The 19,507-nt window shown below is 35.0% G+C and overlaps 1 protein-coding gene across 1 annotated transcript in view; it reads left to right on the top strand.

The window, feature by feature from the left end:
• ROCK2 (Rho associated coiled-coil containing protein kinase 2) overlaps nucleotides 1-19,507 on the top strand; it is a 142,764-nt gene that overhangs the window by 102,608 nt on the left and 20,649 nt on the right. The window contains exons 10-22 of the mRNA XM_078055974.1: nucleotides 1,373-1,433; nucleotides 2,037-2,048; nucleotides 3,360-3,439; nucleotides 3,600-3,648; nucleotides 4,243-4,378; nucleotides 4,481-4,572; nucleotides 4,828-5,074; nucleotides 5,464-5,570; nucleotides 8,208-8,367; nucleotides 11,072-11,232; nucleotides 11,624-11,808; nucleotides 18,303-18,372; nucleotides 19,322-19,425. Coding sequence (XP_077912100.1) covers nucleotides 1,373-1,433; nucleotides 2,037-2,048; nucleotides 3,360-3,439; nucleotides 3,600-3,648; nucleotides 4,243-4,378; nucleotides 4,481-4,572; nucleotides 4,828-5,074; nucleotides 5,464-5,570; nucleotides 8,208-8,367; nucleotides 11,072-11,232; nucleotides 11,624-11,808; nucleotides 18,303-18,372; nucleotides 19,322-19,425 — 1,464 coding nt within the window. The remainder of the gene's footprint in view (nucleotides 1-1,372; nucleotides 1,434-2,036; nucleotides 2,049-3,359; nucleotides 3,440-3,599; nucleotides 3,649-4,242; nucleotides 4,379-4,480; nucleotides 4,573-4,827; nucleotides 5,075-5,463; nucleotides 5,571-8,207; nucleotides 8,368-11,071; nucleotides 11,233-11,623; nucleotides 11,809-18,302; nucleotides 18,373-19,321; nucleotides 19,426-19,507) is intronic.

Below are 19,507 nucleotides of genomic sequence, written 5' to 3'. Positions count from 1 at the left end.
CTATATTCTTTGGGGGATAGAGGGTAAGACTACGTTTGAAGGAGCTTATCAACTAATAAGGGATGTAAGAGAATAATGTAGTCATAGTAAAGGATAGAAATGTGATATTTGCCTTAAGAAAGCTACCAAAATAGCGGGGGCGCCTGGGTAGCTCAGTCGGTAAAGAAAGCTACCAAAATATCTGAGATGGTTCAGGAGAAAAATAAAAGTCACTTCTCTGGGGGTGAGGTAAGAAGTCAGGTAAGACCTTAGGGAGGGGAAGCATTTGTGAAGCTAAGAAAAGGTTTTGAGTGGCCAAGATGTAGGGAGGTTAGGTGAGAGTTGTGGGGAGATGAACAATGAAAGCAAAAGTGTGGCATGTTAGTACACATTGGGAGCAGAGTAGTGGGGTCCAGTAGGGCTCAAACACAAGGTGCATATTACTGTATTATATTCATTTGGAGGACCTAATGAGACTTTGATTTTCTTGCCTGTAATCCCTCCATGTAGCATAGAGTCTGGCACAAGGCCAATAAATACTGGTTGACTGCAGTGAGTATTGGGTATAAAGATTAAAAGTTATGTTGGAGTTGAAGTTCAGAGGAAGAATAAAGCAGCAGATGATTGTTGTGTGCTATACTGAGGGACTTTTGACTTTGACAGGCAGTGAGGAGTGAGGCATTATAGACATTTGAGAAACATATGTTTGAGAAACTTTTGGTACTTCCATATATGTAATGGTAGGGGTGACCAAACATTTTGGTTTGCTCAGGACTGAGGGGCTTCCTAGGATATGGCAAGGGACTTCAATGCTGAAACTAAGAAAATCCCCAGCAAACTAGGATGAGTTGACCACCCTGCTAATGATAGTATTCTAAAAACTATTGTAATGCTCACTAAAATGAGGATATGAGTGCCTGGATAAACCCAAGCGTATTTATAGGCAGTGGGAGAGGACCCAGTTAAACAGAGAAATTGACAGTTAAGTAGAAGTGATGATTTATGTATTAAGACCTGGGAATCAAGAGATGTAATCTTTGAGAAGGAGGAGAGATGTCTCTTTCTAGAAGATTTCTAGATAAAATAGTTACAGGAACTCAAAATGAGATGAAGAGGGGCAAATGTACATGTAGCACATGTAGTGACTCCAGTCTCAACAACATTAAAGACTGGAACATCCAATAAGGGGGAGGGGGGCAAAAAAAAGTGCAGCATTTTAAATTATTGAGAATGATAAATACCTAGATGGGAAAATGTTGCTTCATTTAAAATATGTTGAAGTGATCAGAAAGAAATTTTCGTGCCTGGAATTTAATTCTGATAATAATTTGGGGGTATTAGAAAATGGATTAAAATGACTTGCAAAGGATTTATTTCCTGCCTTTCCTTCTAGGTTATTAAGTGACTCTTCATCTTGTAGAGAAAATGATTCATTACAATCAAGGAAAAATGAAGTATGTATAGATTTTTACTACTCTATTTTAGTCACATGTTCACCTAATTTAGTAATATCCATGTGTTTAAGAAGTTCATATGATGCTACTTTTTGAATCATTAGATGGCATTCTCTGTTGTAATACAGTTGAAAGAACATTGAAATGATTCATTTATTTGACAGGTATTGTGTAAGATACAGTGGCTAGTAAAAAGATGAATTATACATGGCTTTAGGCTTAGTTTTAGTAGCAAAAGTGATAGAATAGGTTTATAAGCAACTATAATACCAGAAAATTTTATAATAGTACTATAAAAGAGTATAGATAATAAGGTATAAGGGTACAGAAATAGTGGAGGAAGTAATATTTTGAGTGTTTAGGAATGATTCGGATAAAGGGTGATTTTATCAAACTTATAATATTTTGTGGCCTCTAATTTCTGTGTACAGAAGTAAATCATATACACACATACACATTAATGAGGATGCTAAACATTTTTCTCCTTAAAATTTATAGAAAGTAAAAAAGTTGGTTAGATAATTCTGGTATGATTTATCTTAGGAATTTTATAAAGCCTACAAGCTTTGTAAATTTCTGTGTTTTCTGTTTTGTTTTAAATAGGAAAGCCAAGAGGTATGTTGATGTCACATATGTTGAAAAACTGAAAAAGTGCATCACTCTAGCAATGTTTTGATAGAGCCATTTTCCACCTAGCATTTGGAGTAGTACATCTGCCTGAGAGAGACGTTCCCAACCTTTTTTTACCAAGTATTTCTTTCCTTATTACCCTTAATGGATCTATTGTTTAAATATGTATTAATGTAATTTTCTTAGTTTTATTTATCAAGAATATATAACTGATTAACATGTGAAAACTAGTGTGATCAAATTATACTAATGCAATAGCAGCCGAAAGCAGCTAAACTTGACTCGTTCATTGGCCTGTATATTCTTATTAGGGAAAAATAATAGTTTTGCTTAAGATTTATATTTAAGAAACCATGAGGAACCTAATCACTAGAAAGAATAACGGAAAGAACATTGGCCTTGGAATCTAATAGATTTGGATTGATTTTTGGCACAGCCACTTATTAGCTAAGCCATCTTGGCCCAGTTATTCACCTTTTTTGAATTTCAGTTTCTTTATTGAGTAGATACAACACTACTGTATTCTTAGGGTTGTTAGGGTTAATGAGACAACATTTGTAAAGTGCCTGCCGCTGTAGTTAAGGCACAAAAGGAACTCAAAAAGTTAAATCCTTTATGAAGAAGGTAATGCTCCAAAAATGGATTATTTAATACTTTCTGTGATTTTAGTTTCTTTAAAGACCAACATATCTGGCCTAGAATAAGATGTAAAGAATGGCAAGGAAATGACTTATAATCAATTAGCTATCATTCATTGGAGAGTTATTGATTATAACTCTTTATAGTACTGTTCCTGGCACGATGTAGGAAGATATAAAGAAGAGCTTAAATTCTTATTTTTTAGAGCAGTAATACATTTTTGAGCAAGTTCAAATATTCCAAGTATTTGTTTCAGATATAGACCTTTTCATCTTATAAGTACACATTGTGACAGTATTTTTGTATAAATAATCTGTGGAAGAACAGTGGAGGATATCAGAGGATATCCTTTATTCATAGTGACCGAGAGACTTGGTGTCATAGAAGAATTCTGCCAAGTTTAGAGCTTCTCACTCATATGTTTACGTGGTGTGGACATGTACATGTTTGCATACATGTGTAGTGTGACAGAGAGCAAGAGTTGGAGAATTTTTTTCCTGTCGGTAAAAGTCACATTAAGAAGGTACAGAAACTTTATGTACCATTATAGATGAGGTTATATTCAGCTCAGAAAACAGCTTGTCATTGTTTTCTTTAAGCCTTTTATATTTTAAGTGTGACCAAACTTTATAATTATAGTTTCTTGTTTCCTGACAGATTCAGAAAAAATTATACACATTAGAAGAACACCTTAGCACTGAAATACAAGCCAAAGAGGAACTAGAGCAAAAGTGCAAGTATGTTTTGTGGATAGTTAAATGTTGTATTTTAAAATTTAAGTTTAAACATGTTATTAAAAATGAAGAGTTACAAAGTAATTATTTGATTATTTTTAAATTTATTTATTTTTATTATGAATTAGAGATTTTACTTACTGTTTCTTTTGAAATTCTTTAGATCTGTTAATACTCGCCTTGAGAAAGTAGCAAAGGAACTAGAGGAAGAGGTAAAGTTGCTCCATGCTTTTATTAACATTTTTGTCCACTAAAAGTTTTGATGCCTGACTTTCCTGCAGATTTCTCTTAGAACCGTATTAATACATATCTTGATTTATAGTCAGACCTACCTTCTAGCATTGGTGAACAAAACTAAAAGTACAGGATAACCATGATGATAGACTTCATTTTGTTATGTTTTTGCAAATTTGACTTATTTAGTATGTGTAGATATTGCAAGTAAAAAAAATTTGCTTTTGTATTAATTACTTGGCTTAACAACAGAAAGTAACCATTGTTTCTTCCTTTAAATTTCTGTTCATAACATTTTAGATCCATAGTTTATATCAAGTGAAGATGGTTCAGTGGTAATGGAATGTTTCAGAAAGTTTGACTTTCAGTAGTGAATAATGAACACTGTGGTCTTGATAATTTAAGAGAGGTGTGCTATTTTGAAAATGATGGAAAATATTGTGAGTTTTAACAAAACAGCAGTTATAGCTTATTTTTAAAGGTGTCTTTTATCTGCTTGAAATACTGAAATATTCTTTTCTTTGATTTTTGTGCATTCTTTCCTTTGGTAATAACTTTAAGCATTATTTCAGATTACTTTAAGGAAAAATGTGGAATCAGCATTAAGACAATTAGAAAGAGAAAAGGCACTTCTTCAACACAAAAATGCAGAATATCAGCGGAAAGCTGATCACGAAGCAGACAAGAAACGAAATTTGGAAAATGATGGTTTGTGGTGTAGAATATTAAATACTTACCAAGAAAAAAATTAAGTGTGTATGTATGTATGTGTTGTGTTGAAGCTTGCCACTGAAATGCTTTTTATTATAGTTAACAGTTTAAAGGATCAACTTGAAGATTTGAAAAAAAGAAATCAGAACTCTCAAATATCCACTGAGAAAGTGAATCAGCTCCAGAGACAAGTAGGTTGATCTCAGTTGTAGTAAGGATATTGAATTTTCTTAATGATAACTTATTAATACTACTTTTAGCTGGCAATGTTACAAAAAGGCCTTCTTTGCCTCTGATTTTAAAGGGAGATTTTAAAGGGAAATCATTAGGAAAATATTCTTAGTTTTTTTCTTATTTTAAATAGTTTGTAATGGGGGTACTAAATGGAAGTATTTTCATTATATATGCCTGTGTTTGTTGTTGTTTGATTTTGAATGGAATAACAGCTGGATGAAACCAATGCTTTGCTGAGAACAGAATCTGATACTGCGGCCCGGTTAAGAAAAACCCAGGCAGAAAGTTCAAAACAGATTCAGCAGCTGGAATCTAACAATAGAGATCTTCAAGATAAAAATTGCCTGCTGGAGACGGCTAAGTTAAAACTTGAAAAGGAATTTATCAATCTTCAGTCAGTTCTAGAATCTGAAAGGAGGGACCGAACTCATGGATCCGAGATAATTAATGACTTACAAGGTATTAAAAGTAGAGATTACACTTGAATTCATCTTGGTGATTTGTATTTTGGAAATAACTTTAGATGATGGATAATGTGTTGGAGTAGCACATTTCTGAATATACTACTCTGTTATGTGAAGTTAGGGTGTTGGAAATGCATTGATACAAACTTTTATGAATAGAAGGTTTACTTTAAAATAGTGTGAAATATTTTAGGTTGTCAAACCACCTCTCAAGGTGGTGGTTTGGGTTCCAGTTGACTTCACTATAAGGCACTCTACCAACACTTATAAAACTGCTCATAAATAATAGCTCCAAACTATGAGGTGACTTCTAAAATTTTTTACTCTTAATTTAATATGTATATACTTTGTGGGCTTATTGTTTTTAAAATTTTGCAATTTTAGGTAGAATATCTGGCCTAGAAGAAGATTTAAAGAATGGCAAAATCTTATTAGCAAAAGCAGAGATGGAGAAGAGACAACTACAGGAGAGACTTACTGATTTGGAAAAGGTAAAACATGTTCGGCTTTATATTTTTTAAGAAAATGACTATAGAATTTCAGATTGGAAAACTTACTTTAAAATAAGGGAAATCAGGGGCACCTGGGTAGCTCAGTTGGTTAAGTGGCTGCCTTTTGCTCAGGTCATGATCCCAAGGGTCCTGGGGTCGAGCCCCACATCGGAGGAGTCTGCTTTTCCCTCTCCCTCTCCCTCTGCTCATTTGCTCTCTCTCTCAAATAAATAAAATCTTAAAAAAAAAATAAAATAAGAGAAATCACTATGCTTTCAGTGGATGTTTCTCCCTAGGGATCCAAGGAAAACTCAAATTTTGACTTATAACGTCTTAAAAATGATAGAAAGTTATCATGGCTTTGGCATTTAGAAGTTTTTCTTTAAAAATACTATGAGCCAGGGATAATTTCTAGACTGTGCAGTTAATGTGGTATTTTTGTTCACTTATTTATTCATTCATTTAAGTATTTAAATAAGTCATCTGTGGTAGAAATACCAGGATGCAGTCCTTGCTTGCCTTTAACAGTCTCACAGTTGGGTGCCTGGTTGGCTCAAATGGTAGAGCATGTGACTCTTGATCTCAACATCATGAGTTCAAGTCCCATGTTGGGCGTGGGACCTACTTAAAAAAAAATTGATTAAAATAAGTCTCACAATCTAATGAGTAGCTTCTAAAGTAATAATAAGGTACACAGATAATTCTAATGCAGCATGGTAAATAGAATGCTAGAAGAATGAATAGGGTATATTGGATGCACAGAATAAAGCCCCAGTCTGACAGGGCAGGATTGGTTGGCAGGGTAAAGGCACATTCTGAGTTGGGGAAGACAGCATGAACAAAGGTACAGAGGATGGAAAATAGAAAAGGGATAGTTGGTTTATTTAATGCAAACTGTTCAGTATTTCTGGAGTATAGAGCAGGGGTCAACAAAGTTTAATCTTTTAAGGGAGAGATGATAAATATTTCAGGCTTTGAAGGCCATATGGTCTCTGTTGCATCTCAGCTCTGCTGCAGTACATAAAGGAATGGGTGTGGCTATATTCCAGTGAAATTTTACAGAAATAGACATCAGACCAAAATTGGCCTGAAGACAGCAGTATGGTCCTAGTGTTAAGTGTGAGGAATTCAGTGACCAGAATGAGGCTACAGAGCTAGGCATGAGCTAGATCATGTAAGATTTTGAATACTCTCTTAAACTTAGTTTCTTTAGGTAATGGACTAGCCACTGAAGGACTTTATAAGTGGATGCTCTTACTAGAGGTACATTTAAGATAGATCATTGTGTACCATGAAGAGAATAAATTTGACTGGGACAAGATAAGAGGTAGGGAGACTAGTCAGAGGCTTTTTCAGTAATTCAGATAATGGAGAATTAACTAGTACAGTGGTTAAAAGGATGGAAAATAAGGATGAATCTGAGAAATATTTGGAGGAAGAATATTTGGCAGCACTTAGGCATGTGTGTGGTACTTAATTAAGGATGAGTTCTAGGTTCCTACTTTGTGACAAGATATATAATGGTACCGCTAAATACAAAAGAAAAAAGGAAAACAGCTCTTTTAGAAGAGACAATGACAAATCCATTTTAGTCCTAAGTTTGAGGTGCCTGTGAGTTAGCCAAATTGGGATGTTTACAAAGCTGTAAACTGTGTTCGTTGAAGCTAGAAATATTTGAGAGTCATTGGTACAGAAGTAGCTGAAGCCCTATGAATGAAAAAACCTATTTGGGAAGAGATTGTTTAGAACAGTGGTTTTTCAGGGCAGAGTAGATTACTCTGTTGGTGGATTGAAAAAATCATTTTCAATATTAAAGATTTATTTGAAAAACAAAAGAAATATCTACATTTATGATACAAACTATAGAAAACAAAAAATTAGAAAATCCTTTTGAGAATATATAGGGAATTGACATCTATTGTTAGATTCCCAACTTAAAACAAGTCCCCTATGTGGAATATGAGAGGGTAAATGGTAGAGGATCCTGAAAATTTATCTTTAGATACAGCAAAGGGAAATAAAAATAATAGATATGTTTTAAAAGTGAGAAATAATGATACAGGAAGGGGGAGAAGCTTTGTGGCTGAAGAACATTACCTCCAGAGAACACCAGCATTCAAGGAACAGCTGGGGGAAAACTTCATAAGTGACAGAAAAGATGAGAACAGAAAGCGGGGAGCTAAGTGAGTTCGGTGTCAGGTATGTCAAGGAAATAGTTTCAAGGGCAACAGTGAGTCTAAATGAGATAATGTCAGGTATGTCAAGGAAATAGTTTCAAGGGCAACAGTGAGTCTAAATGAGATAATGTCAGGTATGTCAAGGAAATAGTTTCAAGGGCAACAGTGAGTCTAAATGAGATAAAGACTGAAAATGTTTGTTGAATCTGATGTTGAGAATATCATTGGTTACTCTATTGAGATCAAAGGCCCTCAGTGCAGATCTCCAAACAGTAGAGTGGAGGGATGGGATATGGGTGCCATGGGAGGTGGATTCCATGGATCACTTTTATAAGAAGTTCGAGTGAAGAGAGGAGGAAAGGTATTGAACATTCTTATCCTGTAAAAAACAACTTTATAAGTTTTTGAAATTGTGAGCCAGTCTTTTTTGTTGATAGTTGCTATTTTAAATCCTTAATAGGAAAAGAACAACATGGAAATAGATATGACATACCAGCTAAAAGTTATACAGCAGAGCTTAGAACAAGAAGAAGCTGAGCATAAGGCTACAAAAGCACGGCTGGCAGATAAAAATAAGATTTATGAATCCATTGAAGAAGCAAAATCAGAAGCCATGAAAGGTATGCTTTTTTTCTAAGAGAGTTTTCCCGCAGCATTATACTAAGGATTGATTCTGTAGTCAACTCTTTGATTTTGAAAAATAATTTTTTACATTTTATTGTCAAATATTGGGAACTGGAGAGAAAAAAACATTAGGGAAGCTTTATATACATATCACTTTCTTCCTTTATGGCAACAATCATTTCTAAGATAGTAAGGCCCAAACACAAAATTACTCAACCAAATTTAAGGATCAGAGAGAAATTAATATTTCAGTGGTATCAATAGTAACAGGCATACAGAGCCTGAAGTTCTAGATATATTCAGATTTGGGGGGATTTCCTCTTTTTGTAATATTTGGTTTGACATTTCACCAGTTTGTATAATAAAATTGTTGCCAGTTTATGTAAGATAAATGTTTTAAAAATAGTGGCTGACCTAACTAGAATATAAGCTCATTGAATATTTTGAACTCTGGCATGATGAAGATCCTAGCTAGATTTGGTCAAAGTCATCCACTACTAAGGAGTGTAGGGTAAGATAACAGAGTTAACTTTTCCACAAACCAGCATGTATCTTGGAATTGTCTTAGGATAATTTCTTGTTTTCCTAACTGACTGCTTATAATTATGATGGATTTGAAGTTCCAAAGGAAATTAATAAAATACTCTTGTGAAAGATTCATAGAACTCTTAAGCAGAACTTTTATTTCATACTGAAGCATAACATTTATGAATAACTTAGCAAAAAAATAGCTTTTCAATTATTGAATGTAATTAAAATTGGAGATTTTTTGGTTAAAATCAGTTTAGTTTAAGGCACTAATTAAGGATGTTAAGAGATTAAATGAGTGCTTTAGTTAGAAAAATCTAATTACAAGAGAGGAAGTTATTGGGTCGTGTTTCCCTGTCAGTGGCTTAGAAGATAGAGTTGAATTTCTTTTGAGGTGTAATTTAGGTGCAATAAAATGCAGGCACTTTTCACATTGTAATACACACATGTAACCACCATTCAAAACAAGTTGTGGAATCTGTGTTTTCATCACCTCAGTAAGTTCACTTGTACCCCTTTCTATTCTCTGTGTCCACATTAGGGTGATTTTTTTAAATGAGTACATCTGTCCATGTCCGGGTCTAAAAGCCTTTGTTCTTTCTACTGCATGTCATGGCTTCCTTTGATTAAGAATATGGCTTACTAATGAATTACTAGTTATGTGACCTTGTCCATAGTTACCCTTTTTTTTCCTTTTGTTCATTGTTTCCTCTAAAGAGACAATTAGAGTATTAGGTTGTTGTGAAAACCAAGTGCAACGATGGGGGAAAGTACTTAGAAATATTAGCTGTTACTAGTAGAATGTGAAGAACAGTTTCATTTTTTTCACACTTTTGAAGACAGGTCATTAAAAATTGAAAATTCATAGGTTTATATAACTGTAATAAATGATAATCAAATATCAAGCATTAGGTATGAAAGAGCAGAGGAGCCCAATTGAATTTGAACAGATTTTCTAATACATCAAAAGGTAATTCTTTAATGGTAATAACTGGCATTTAATATGAAATCACTTGCTTAGAGATAGACTTTGCCTGCTCTTCACTTCAAGATTTAAAAAGGCTTTTAAGGGGCGCCTGGGTGGCTTAGTCGGTTGTGTCTGCCTTCAGCCCCGCTCATGATCCTGGGGTCGTGGGATCAAGCCCTGTGTCCAGCTCCCTGCTCAGCAGGGAGTCTACTTCTTCCTCTGACCCTCCCCCTGCTCATGTTCTCACTCTCTCTCAAATAAATAAATAAAATCTTAAAAAAAAATAAAGCTTTTAAAAGCCTTTTCTGGTTAATAAAACAAATTAAAAGTTTACTACAAATCATTTAGAAAATACAGGAAAGTATAAAGAAATAAAGATTAATCACAGTCTTACTAATCAGGAGGATATTTTGTATTTTTTCTGAAATATTTTATACTGTTTTGCATTTTTTCTTTTAAAATAATACTGTGAACATTCTCATCAGGTCATTAAACATTCTCCTTGAATAGTGAGCACTTATCAAATGCTTGTCATATGCCAGGCAGCATTTAAGTGCCACACAAATATTAACTCAGAATCTTTTCATAACATCCCTGTGAGGGAGGATAGGTACTGTTATCACCATTCTAGAGATGAGGAAATTGAACCTCAGAGAGGTTAATTAACTTGCCCAGGCAAATAATTAGGACATGTTAGAGTTAGGGTTTAACCTCAGGAAGTTTGGTCCCAGAGTCTTGTCCTTTACCATTTCCCCAAAATATAATTGTCATCCTCTGCATAGTAATATGCTAATATGGAAAGAGCCATAGACATAAAAAATCTACTGGAATGTTTAGGGTAAGAAGAGGAACACTGAGAGGCACAGAGTAGCAGGAAAATAAAATAAATATTTATTAAAAAGATTAAGACTCTTTTAGAACCATCAGTGAAGGCAGAATTATTTTACTTCCATTGGAATAGATGTAATATTGCAGTGTGGTAGGTTTTTCCACACTGCAAATGAAATAAATGCCTGAATTCCAAGCATGAAACTGTTGACATTTCAAACTCATTAAGAAGGGTGATGAAAATGTTAAATTGGAAATTTAAAAAATGTTTTTAAGCTATCATCATTTACTATAATTTTTATAGCACTGTGTCATGCATGTATTTGATATGCATATTTTGTTTGTGAACATGATTGTGTCCATTTTTGTGGCAATAGAAATGGAGAAAAAGCTGTCAGAGGAAAGGATGTTAAAGCAGAAAGTGGAGAACCTACTGCTGGAAGCTGAGAAGAGATGCTCTATATTTGACTGTGACCTCAAACAGTCACAGCAGAAAATCAATGAACTCCTTAAACAGAAGGATGTGCTAAATGAGGACGTGAGTAGGAAGTTTACTAATAAGTAATAATAAACTATGTAATAAATTCATAATCAACTTAGGTTTATCTGTAATGATATGTAATGATAGTTTCATAATTTAAAATTTTTTCTTATAAAATAATATTCTGCAGCCTTTAATTTTACTGAATTTGGCTGATATGCTAAATAATGACACATAATTAAAAAATTTTTAAGTTATTTTTACCGTAAAGACCATATTTTATTTAAAAAATAGGACATCAGAAATACATAAAAATATTTTCTCATGAAATGAATTAACTGCCTAAGGGCAGAGTCTGTTTTGCATGATCATATTTGCTGCAAGCTTCATTGATAAAAAAGATCAAATCATTACTTATATTTTACCAAGTAGACAATTTATTTTTTAGGTTAGAAATTTGACATTAAAAATAGAGCAGGAAACTCAGAAGCGCTGCCTTACACAAAATGACTTGAAGATGCAAACACAGCAAGTTAACACACTAAAAATGTCAGAAAAGCAGTTAAAACAAGAGAATAATCATCTCATGGAAATGAAAATGAGCTTGGAAAAGCAGAATGCTGAACTTCGAAAGTAAGTAAATTGTTTGAGACAAAGTTTTATTAATATGTACAACTATCCACATGTAAATTATCTTAATTTTGATTTACCTGGGGATTTTCTTTTGATCATGTCATAGTCTTGACCACATTTGCCCTTTTTTCTGTATAAGTAATGTGTTGAGTGCCACTGTTGTCCTTCAAGAAGATTATATTTGCTTCCCCAGTGATTTCTTACTACTTCTACCTTATTATGATACAATGATAGAATGTTGCTGTTGGACTAGAAGAAACTGTCTGGGATTTTCACTTCATGCTCTTAAGATTCCTTCTCAGCACTGTTCTTCAAGCTTACTGTCCATGTGCTTTTTGTTTGTTCCTTCAGTTCCTGGGACTTGGACATGTTTGATTATTAAGCAAATATCATATAAATTTTTAAATCATTTTTTATGATACACTTTAGTATTCTATTTAATTTGCTTAGAAAATAGAAAACATAGTGTTAAAATCCTTTAAGGTGTACAGTAAATATACCATTAAAGTTTGTCCCATTCAGTCATTAATAGTATAAATACTTCTGAATCATGATCAAAGGTCATATTGGATCCCAGTTATTTGGAAAGAACATAGGTTTTGGATACAGATTGAGGTATGAATTCCAGTCCCGTTACTTACTAGCTGACCAGCATCAGGCAAAATATTTAACCTCTCTGAGCCTTTTTTTTTTTTTAAGATTTATTTATTTATTTTAGAGAGAGAGTGAGAGAGCACGAGCAGGGTGGGGGCAGAGAATCCTCAAGCAGACTCCCCACTAAGCGCAGAGCCCAATGTGGGGCTCAATCCCAGGACCCTGAGTTCATAACCTGAACTGAAATGAAGAGTAGGACACTTAACTGACTGAGCCATCCAGGTGCCCCCTTTTTGAGCCTTTTATCATAAAACCTACAAAAAGAGGCAATAAGAGCTTCCTTGTTAGGCATTCTGTAAGGATAACAATGATATATTTATAGCATCTAGCACACAATAAACGGTAGGGGCCATACTAGTACAACTATTACTGTTAATACTACTATACTGCAGGGATGCCTCAGTGACTCAGTTAAGCATCTACCTTCAGCTCAGGTCATGATCCCAGGGTCCTAGGATCAAGTTCCACATCTTCTCCCTCTGCCTGCCACACCCCCTGCTTATGCACACACTCTCTCTCTCTTTCTCATTCTGACAAATAAATAAAATCTAAAAAGAAAAAACAACGCCAAAACTACTATACTACTGCGACTATTCCTCTCTTCTTATCATCGTTAATTGCTTGCTTTTTACAGACCTGTGACAGGTCAATAAGATTGACACTATTTAGGAAAGGATGACCAAGCATTCTTATATTGACACTATCTAGGAAAGGATGATTTAAAAGATTTTGTTCTTTTTGCTGATCTGTTGCCTGGGTAAGCCTAGACTCTTAAACTTGATGAGATTTCAACTTTTGAAAATTAGAACTAGAAACTTGAACAATATTTAGGTATCTTCATCTTTGTTTTTTTTCCCCTATATATTAGCTTTATTCTTCTCTTTCATTTTAGACCTATTTTTTTCCATTTAACAGAAAACTTGGTCTTTAAAGAAGGACAAGCTCTAGAGATATATCTTTTTTTTTTTTTAAAGATTTTATTTATTTATTTGACAGAGAGATAGAGAGAGAACACAAGTAGGCAGAGAAGCAGGCAGAGGGAGAGGGAGAAGCAGGCTCCCCGCAGAGCAGGGAGCCCGATGCGGGACTCGATCCCAGGACCCTGGGATCATGACCTGAGCTGAAGGCAGCCGCTTAACCGACTGAGCCACCCAGGCGCCTTCTAGAGATATATCTTATAGCTTCATTTATTTGGAGAGACTCTGATTTGACTTTTCTGGACCCCAATTTCAGAAAGTACCCTAAGTTCTGGGATGGAATTCATTGGCCCAGTTTTGGTCAAGAGTGCAAGCTGTGGACCCTTAAAACAACTTGACTAAATAGATATTCTCCATAGTATCTGTTCTAACCATAGTGGTTAGTGGTTATATGAATGTAAGAGCTGATTAAACATCTAGATTGTGTTTCCTCTCTTGATCTAATTACATTTTGCTTATATCAAATTTATAGTACTTACTATATATGCCCCTCGTTTTCTTTGTAAGTACACATGGATCTGTTGTTTCTTAATCCTTCAGTTCCCAATCCCCTTTCCCCCAAAGAACTCACATTTGTTGTCTTAACCACCTAGTACATTATAAGTTCACTGAATGGCAACCATCTCTTTTGCTGTTTTGTTCTCTCCAACCACTAATTAATGTCTTGCACTTAGTACATTCTCAAATGTTGCATGAATGAATGCTTACCTGTAATGTGTAAGGCACTCATAGTCACTGTGGGAGATTCAAAGATGAATCAGGCACATTTCGTACCTTTAAGAATCTTAGTAGCATTTTATCAGAAGTTACTCCTTAGGGAGAGGTAAGATGGGTATGTAAGTAATTGGAATTCCAGGATAAAATGATACATACGTGCAATGGGAATTTACATATGAAGTGCTATATGTAGGCTTGCATTTGAAAATGGTCAACATATATATCTTGTCTTCCTTCCAAGATTCCAATAAAACTTTAGTAAAGGAATTTTTTAAATGCATAAATCCATATCAAGAATTACGAGGGATTGGAAGACAAGAAGTTTCTTTAGTAAATGAGGTAGTGGCAAGTGGAAACCTCACTAATGATGTACAGGGCTGAGGAAGCAGCAGCCAGGAGTATGTATGAAGTGAAGTATTAGTGAAGAAGAAAATGTTTCAGGGGCGCCTGGGTGGCTCAGTCGTTAAGCGTCTGCCTTCGGCTCAGGTCCTGATCCTGGGGTCCTGGGATCGAGCCCTGCATCAGGCTCCCTGCTCCGCGGGAAGCCTGCTTCTCTCTCCCACTCCCCTGCTTGTGTTCTTCTCTCGCTGTCTCTCTCTCTCAAATAAATAAATAAAATCTTAAAAAAAAAAAAAGAAAGAAATTGGGCATACCCTTGGCAGAAAATTAGAGCTGCTAGTACAGAGTGAGTTCTCATTTTGCCTTTTAGGGGTCCCCCTGCTTATGTGGCTTTTTAAGCCTCTCAAACTGAAGTTTGCCAGGTAGAAAACCCCTTCCACATGCATAGAGATTAAAATTTCTATCATCTCCTTTGTAAGTGAATAACCAAGTATCACTAGGCATTTGAGGATAGTGTGCAGTGTGAAAGAGAAAGACTATGATAAAGAAAAAGGAAACATATCCCCAGATGAAAAATATATCAAGGAAAGAAGAGAAATTAACAAAAAGAAGCACAAACCAAAAAAAAAGCCTGTTGGTAATAATTAGAATTGATCAAAAACTTGTAGGAGATACTGCTTCCATTAAACAAGAACCTGGCATAATGCAAAAAGGGCAGCCAGAATAGGAAGAGCTGTCAAAGGTTAAAAATGAATCATATACATTTATTAGGATGGTTCAAAGAAAAATTCAAAGAAATTTCATCAGACATAGAATAAGAGGGAATGACATGGAAGATCTGAGAGAAACAGGTAAGACACACAGACTGTCCCAGGAGTTCCAGCACCAAAAAAGTCTAGAGAAACTGAGTGGAGGAAGTTATTAAATAATAGGGGCATCTGGGTGGCTCAGTCGGTTAAGTTTCTGCCTTCAGCTCGGGTCATGATCTTGGGGTCCTGGGATTGAGCCCCAGGTCAGGCTTCCTGCTCATTGGGGGGTCTGCTTCTCCTCCCTTTGACCTCCCCCTGCTTATGCTCTCGTTCTCTCTCTTGCACTCTTTCTCTCTCAAATAAATACAATCTTAAAAAAAAAGTTTCCTATAGCTGAAAGAGAAGTCTTTATATTGAAAGGACTCAGCAGGAAATAAATGAGGAAAGACCCACATTTAGACATGTTCTCATGAAATTTCAAAAACAAGATAAAGGATGGGAGTGTTGCAGTTCTCATCACAAACTGGGGTGGGGGGTTGTGGTTTGTGGTTGATGCAGTAGGAAGTGAGGCGTGGTTATGTGGCTGAGACCAGTGATACAACTGTATTATAGGGGTTGGGGAGAGGTTAGGGATGGTAAGAGCTCACTTCCTATTTTGGCAGGGGAGGATTGGTAAATAGTATTTTAAATTTGTGTCCAGATTTAAATAAGCTGAGATGTGGAGGTAATTGTCAAAAGAACAGAACACAGAAGTGAAACAAAGTAAATTCCTCTAGGGGAGTAGGATTAGGGTGTCTAGGGTGTGGATAAGGAGACTGCTACCTTTCTTTGTAATTTTTTTCTGTGGCATTCTGTAGTATTTAATTGCAACCATGTGCATATTATGTGGGGTTTTTTTTTTTTTTTGAAAAATACTTTTCTTAAATACCTGATAAATACTGGGTTTTTAAAGTTACATATAAACGAATGATAGCAGCTTGTCAAGATCACGATATTAAAAGTATACTGAGGTTTGCTGCAAGTGGGCTTAGCTGGTAATGATGAGATCATCTTAAAAATTGACCTTTTATATATTATTATTAGCATCTTTCACATTTTTGATTCAGAAAAATAAGAATCATCATTTTTAATAGTACATACCTTAATAATAAAATACGGATACAACACAGACAAGTGATATTGAATGATAACTTCCTTTATATCGAGGTTTTAAGAACCAATAAGTAAACAAAGTGACCAAATTTTATTAAATAAGAATAAGAATAAAAGCCTTAAGTAATACACAGATTGAAAATAGTATGATTAAATCATTTTATCTGAGTCTTTCTTCCTGTATATATTTTTAAATATCAAGTGGCATTCAAATGTTTTCTCCCTATAAAATTCTCAGAACTATAATTAAAAAGAAAAAGTGTATGCTCTTTATTTTTTATTTTTATTTTTTTAAAGATTTATTTGTTTATTTATTTATTTAAAGATTTTATTTATTTGAGAGAGAGAGGGTGAGAGAACACAGCAGGGGAGTGGCAGAAAGAGAGGCAAGCAGGGTCCCTGCTGACAGGGAACCTGACCCAGGGCTCTAGCCCAGGTCCCTGAGATCATGACCTGAACCAAAGGCAGATGCCTAACCGACTGAGCTACCCAGGCACCCCTTATTTATTTATTTTAGAGAGAAAGAGAGCACATGTTGGGGTGGGGAGGGGGAGGGAGAGTTAGAATCTCAAGAATCTCCCCGCTGAGCATGGAGCCTGACACTGGGCTCAATCCCACAACCCTGAGATCATGACCTCAGCAGAAATCAAGAGTTGGATGCCTAACCGACTGAGCCACTAGGCGCCCCCATTTCCCCTAATGAATGCAGACGTAGTTCATCTTTCCAGAGAGAACAGTAGCAGTTTGTTAGTTGTCCTTCCATATCTTCTTTCTCTCTCCTATATACATCTGTATAAGTGTATATAGGGTTTAGTTTTTTGTAGATTTTTGTTTTTTTTTGTTTTGTTTTTTAATTGTATCATATATGTTGTGGTGTTCTCCAACATGATTTTTTCCCCCTTAGCTTTGAGTTGGAATAATTGTAATTTTTATGTTGTTTTTTTTTTAATAACCCAAAAGTTTAACTTATTTCAACCCAACCTCTTAAATGGGTTGTTAGGCTTGCTTTTTTTTTTTTTTTACTTATTTTTTATTTACCTATATTTCTTTATTGAAGATTAATATACATACAGAAAAAAATACACAAATATGTAGCACTCAATGAATTTTTTTAATATGTACAGATCCGTGCACATTTAACATCCACATTTAAACATAAAAATGAGCACTCCTTTCCTCCCCTCCCTGTCATTTTTTTAGTCATCCTAAGATAACCAATTTTCAGGTGCTCTTTTAATTCTCCTACTTGGTTGGCAGAAGTGGCTGATCACAGTGAATGTTTGAGAATATGTAATTTAGTATTACTGCTTTATTTTTTTTTTTTAATTTTTTTATTGTTATGTTAATCCCCATACATTACATCATTAGTTTTAGATATAGTGTTCCATGATTCATTGTTTGTGCATAACACCCAGTGCTCCATGCAGAACGTGCCCTCCTCAATACCCATCACCAGGCTAACCCATCCTCCCACCCCCCTCCCCTCTAGAACCCTCAGTTTGTTTTTTAGTATTACTGCTTTAATCACTACTTGATTTTCAGGACCCCTTTATACTCTTAAAAATTATCTTAATTTTTTATTTATGTGAGTTATGTCTAATGATATTTTTTGTGTTAGAAATTAAAACAGAAAATTTTAAAACACAAGAGCATACAAACACACATTCATTAGCTGTTGGAATGATGAATCATTATGTTGTATAACTTCAAGAAAAGTCCATACGCACTCGTGAGAGGATGAGAATTAAAACAATGCAGTGATGATTAGTATTAGGAAAATAATTTGACCTCTTGGGTTTTTTTTAAGGGTCGGGGGATGCCCAGTGGTTCCCTAGGCCACATTTCAAGAGTTGCTAGTTTATTATGTGTGTAGCTTATTTGAACCTTTGCTTTAATGTCTGCACAGAGAACGTCAAGATGCAGATGGGCAAATGAAAGAACTTCAGGATCAGCTTGAAGCGGAGCAGTATTTCTCCGTAAGTTCCAGATACATTAATTTGAAAATTATCGTATTTGTAGAATTTAAAAAATTTTTTTGCTGCAGAACTAGGAGAATGATTCTTGTCTTTAGAATAGATTCTTATAGTGAATACCAGACAGGGATTTGGGTAGGATGTTTTGTACCACACAATCCATATAAAAAGAACAGCTGGGCAAATGACTGTTGATAGCTTAACAGAGATCTATTATCATTGCTAGAATGATAGTTCTAAGCACAACGCCCTATGAAGTTGATTAAAAAAAGGATGGCTTTTTGAGGTAGAATTTTCATAGTGAAAGAAATAAAATTGTCATTTTAATGTTTGTACTTTTTTAGATCGGTTTTAAAATATGACATAGAAATGTCACCTGTGTTTCATTTAAGCCAACAAAATTTTCTTGTCTAAATTAGTAATATTTTGGGGCACCTGGGTGGCTCAGTCGTTAAGCGTCTGCCTTCGGCTCAGGTCATGATCCCAGGGTCCTGGGATCGAGCCCCGCATCGGGCTCCCTGCTTGGCAGGAAGCCTGCTTCTCCCTCTCCCACTCTCCCTAATTGTGTTCCTGCTCTTGCTATCTCTCTGTCAAATAAATAAATTTTAAAAAACTTTAAAAAAATAAACAAAGTAGTAATATTTTTCTTTGCCTCTTTATTTATTCTGCCAGTCTGTGTCATTTAATGAGAAACTTCAGTCTGATCTCCAGTTGAAAATCTAGCTTCTAAATTACGAGTGGAACTTTTATTAGTTAATTGGTTGATTTACCAGAAAAGCTCATTCACTATTAATTTGCTCAAGGGCCCAGTATTACTCAGTGTTCAGGAACATACTTGTATGTGTCCAACTTGACTTTTTGTCTGGATAGACTTTGTAGAAATAAAATCGATGATGATGGTGGTGATGGTGGTGGTGGCAATGACATGTTTCTGTTCTGTTTTGCTATTTAGACCCTCTATAAAACACAGGTGAGGGAACTTAAAGAAGAATGTGAAGAAAAGACCAAACTTTGTAAAGAGTTACAACAGAAGAAACAGGACTTACAGGAAGAAAGGTAAAAATAAGATCCTTGTCTCTTTTGTTCATAGTCATGTACTCTTCTAGAACAGTGCCTATACTCCAAGTAAGAATTTGTT

Source organism: Halichoerus grypus, chromosome 10 (assembly GCF_964656455.1).
Source record: "Halichoerus grypus chromosome 10, mHalGry1.hap1.1, whole genome shotgun sequence".
Taxonomy (NCBI): Eukaryota; Metazoa; Chordata; class Mammalia; order Carnivora; family Phocidae; genus Halichoerus; species Halichoerus grypus.
This window is presented reverse-complemented; position numbering and strand designations above follow the sequence as displayed.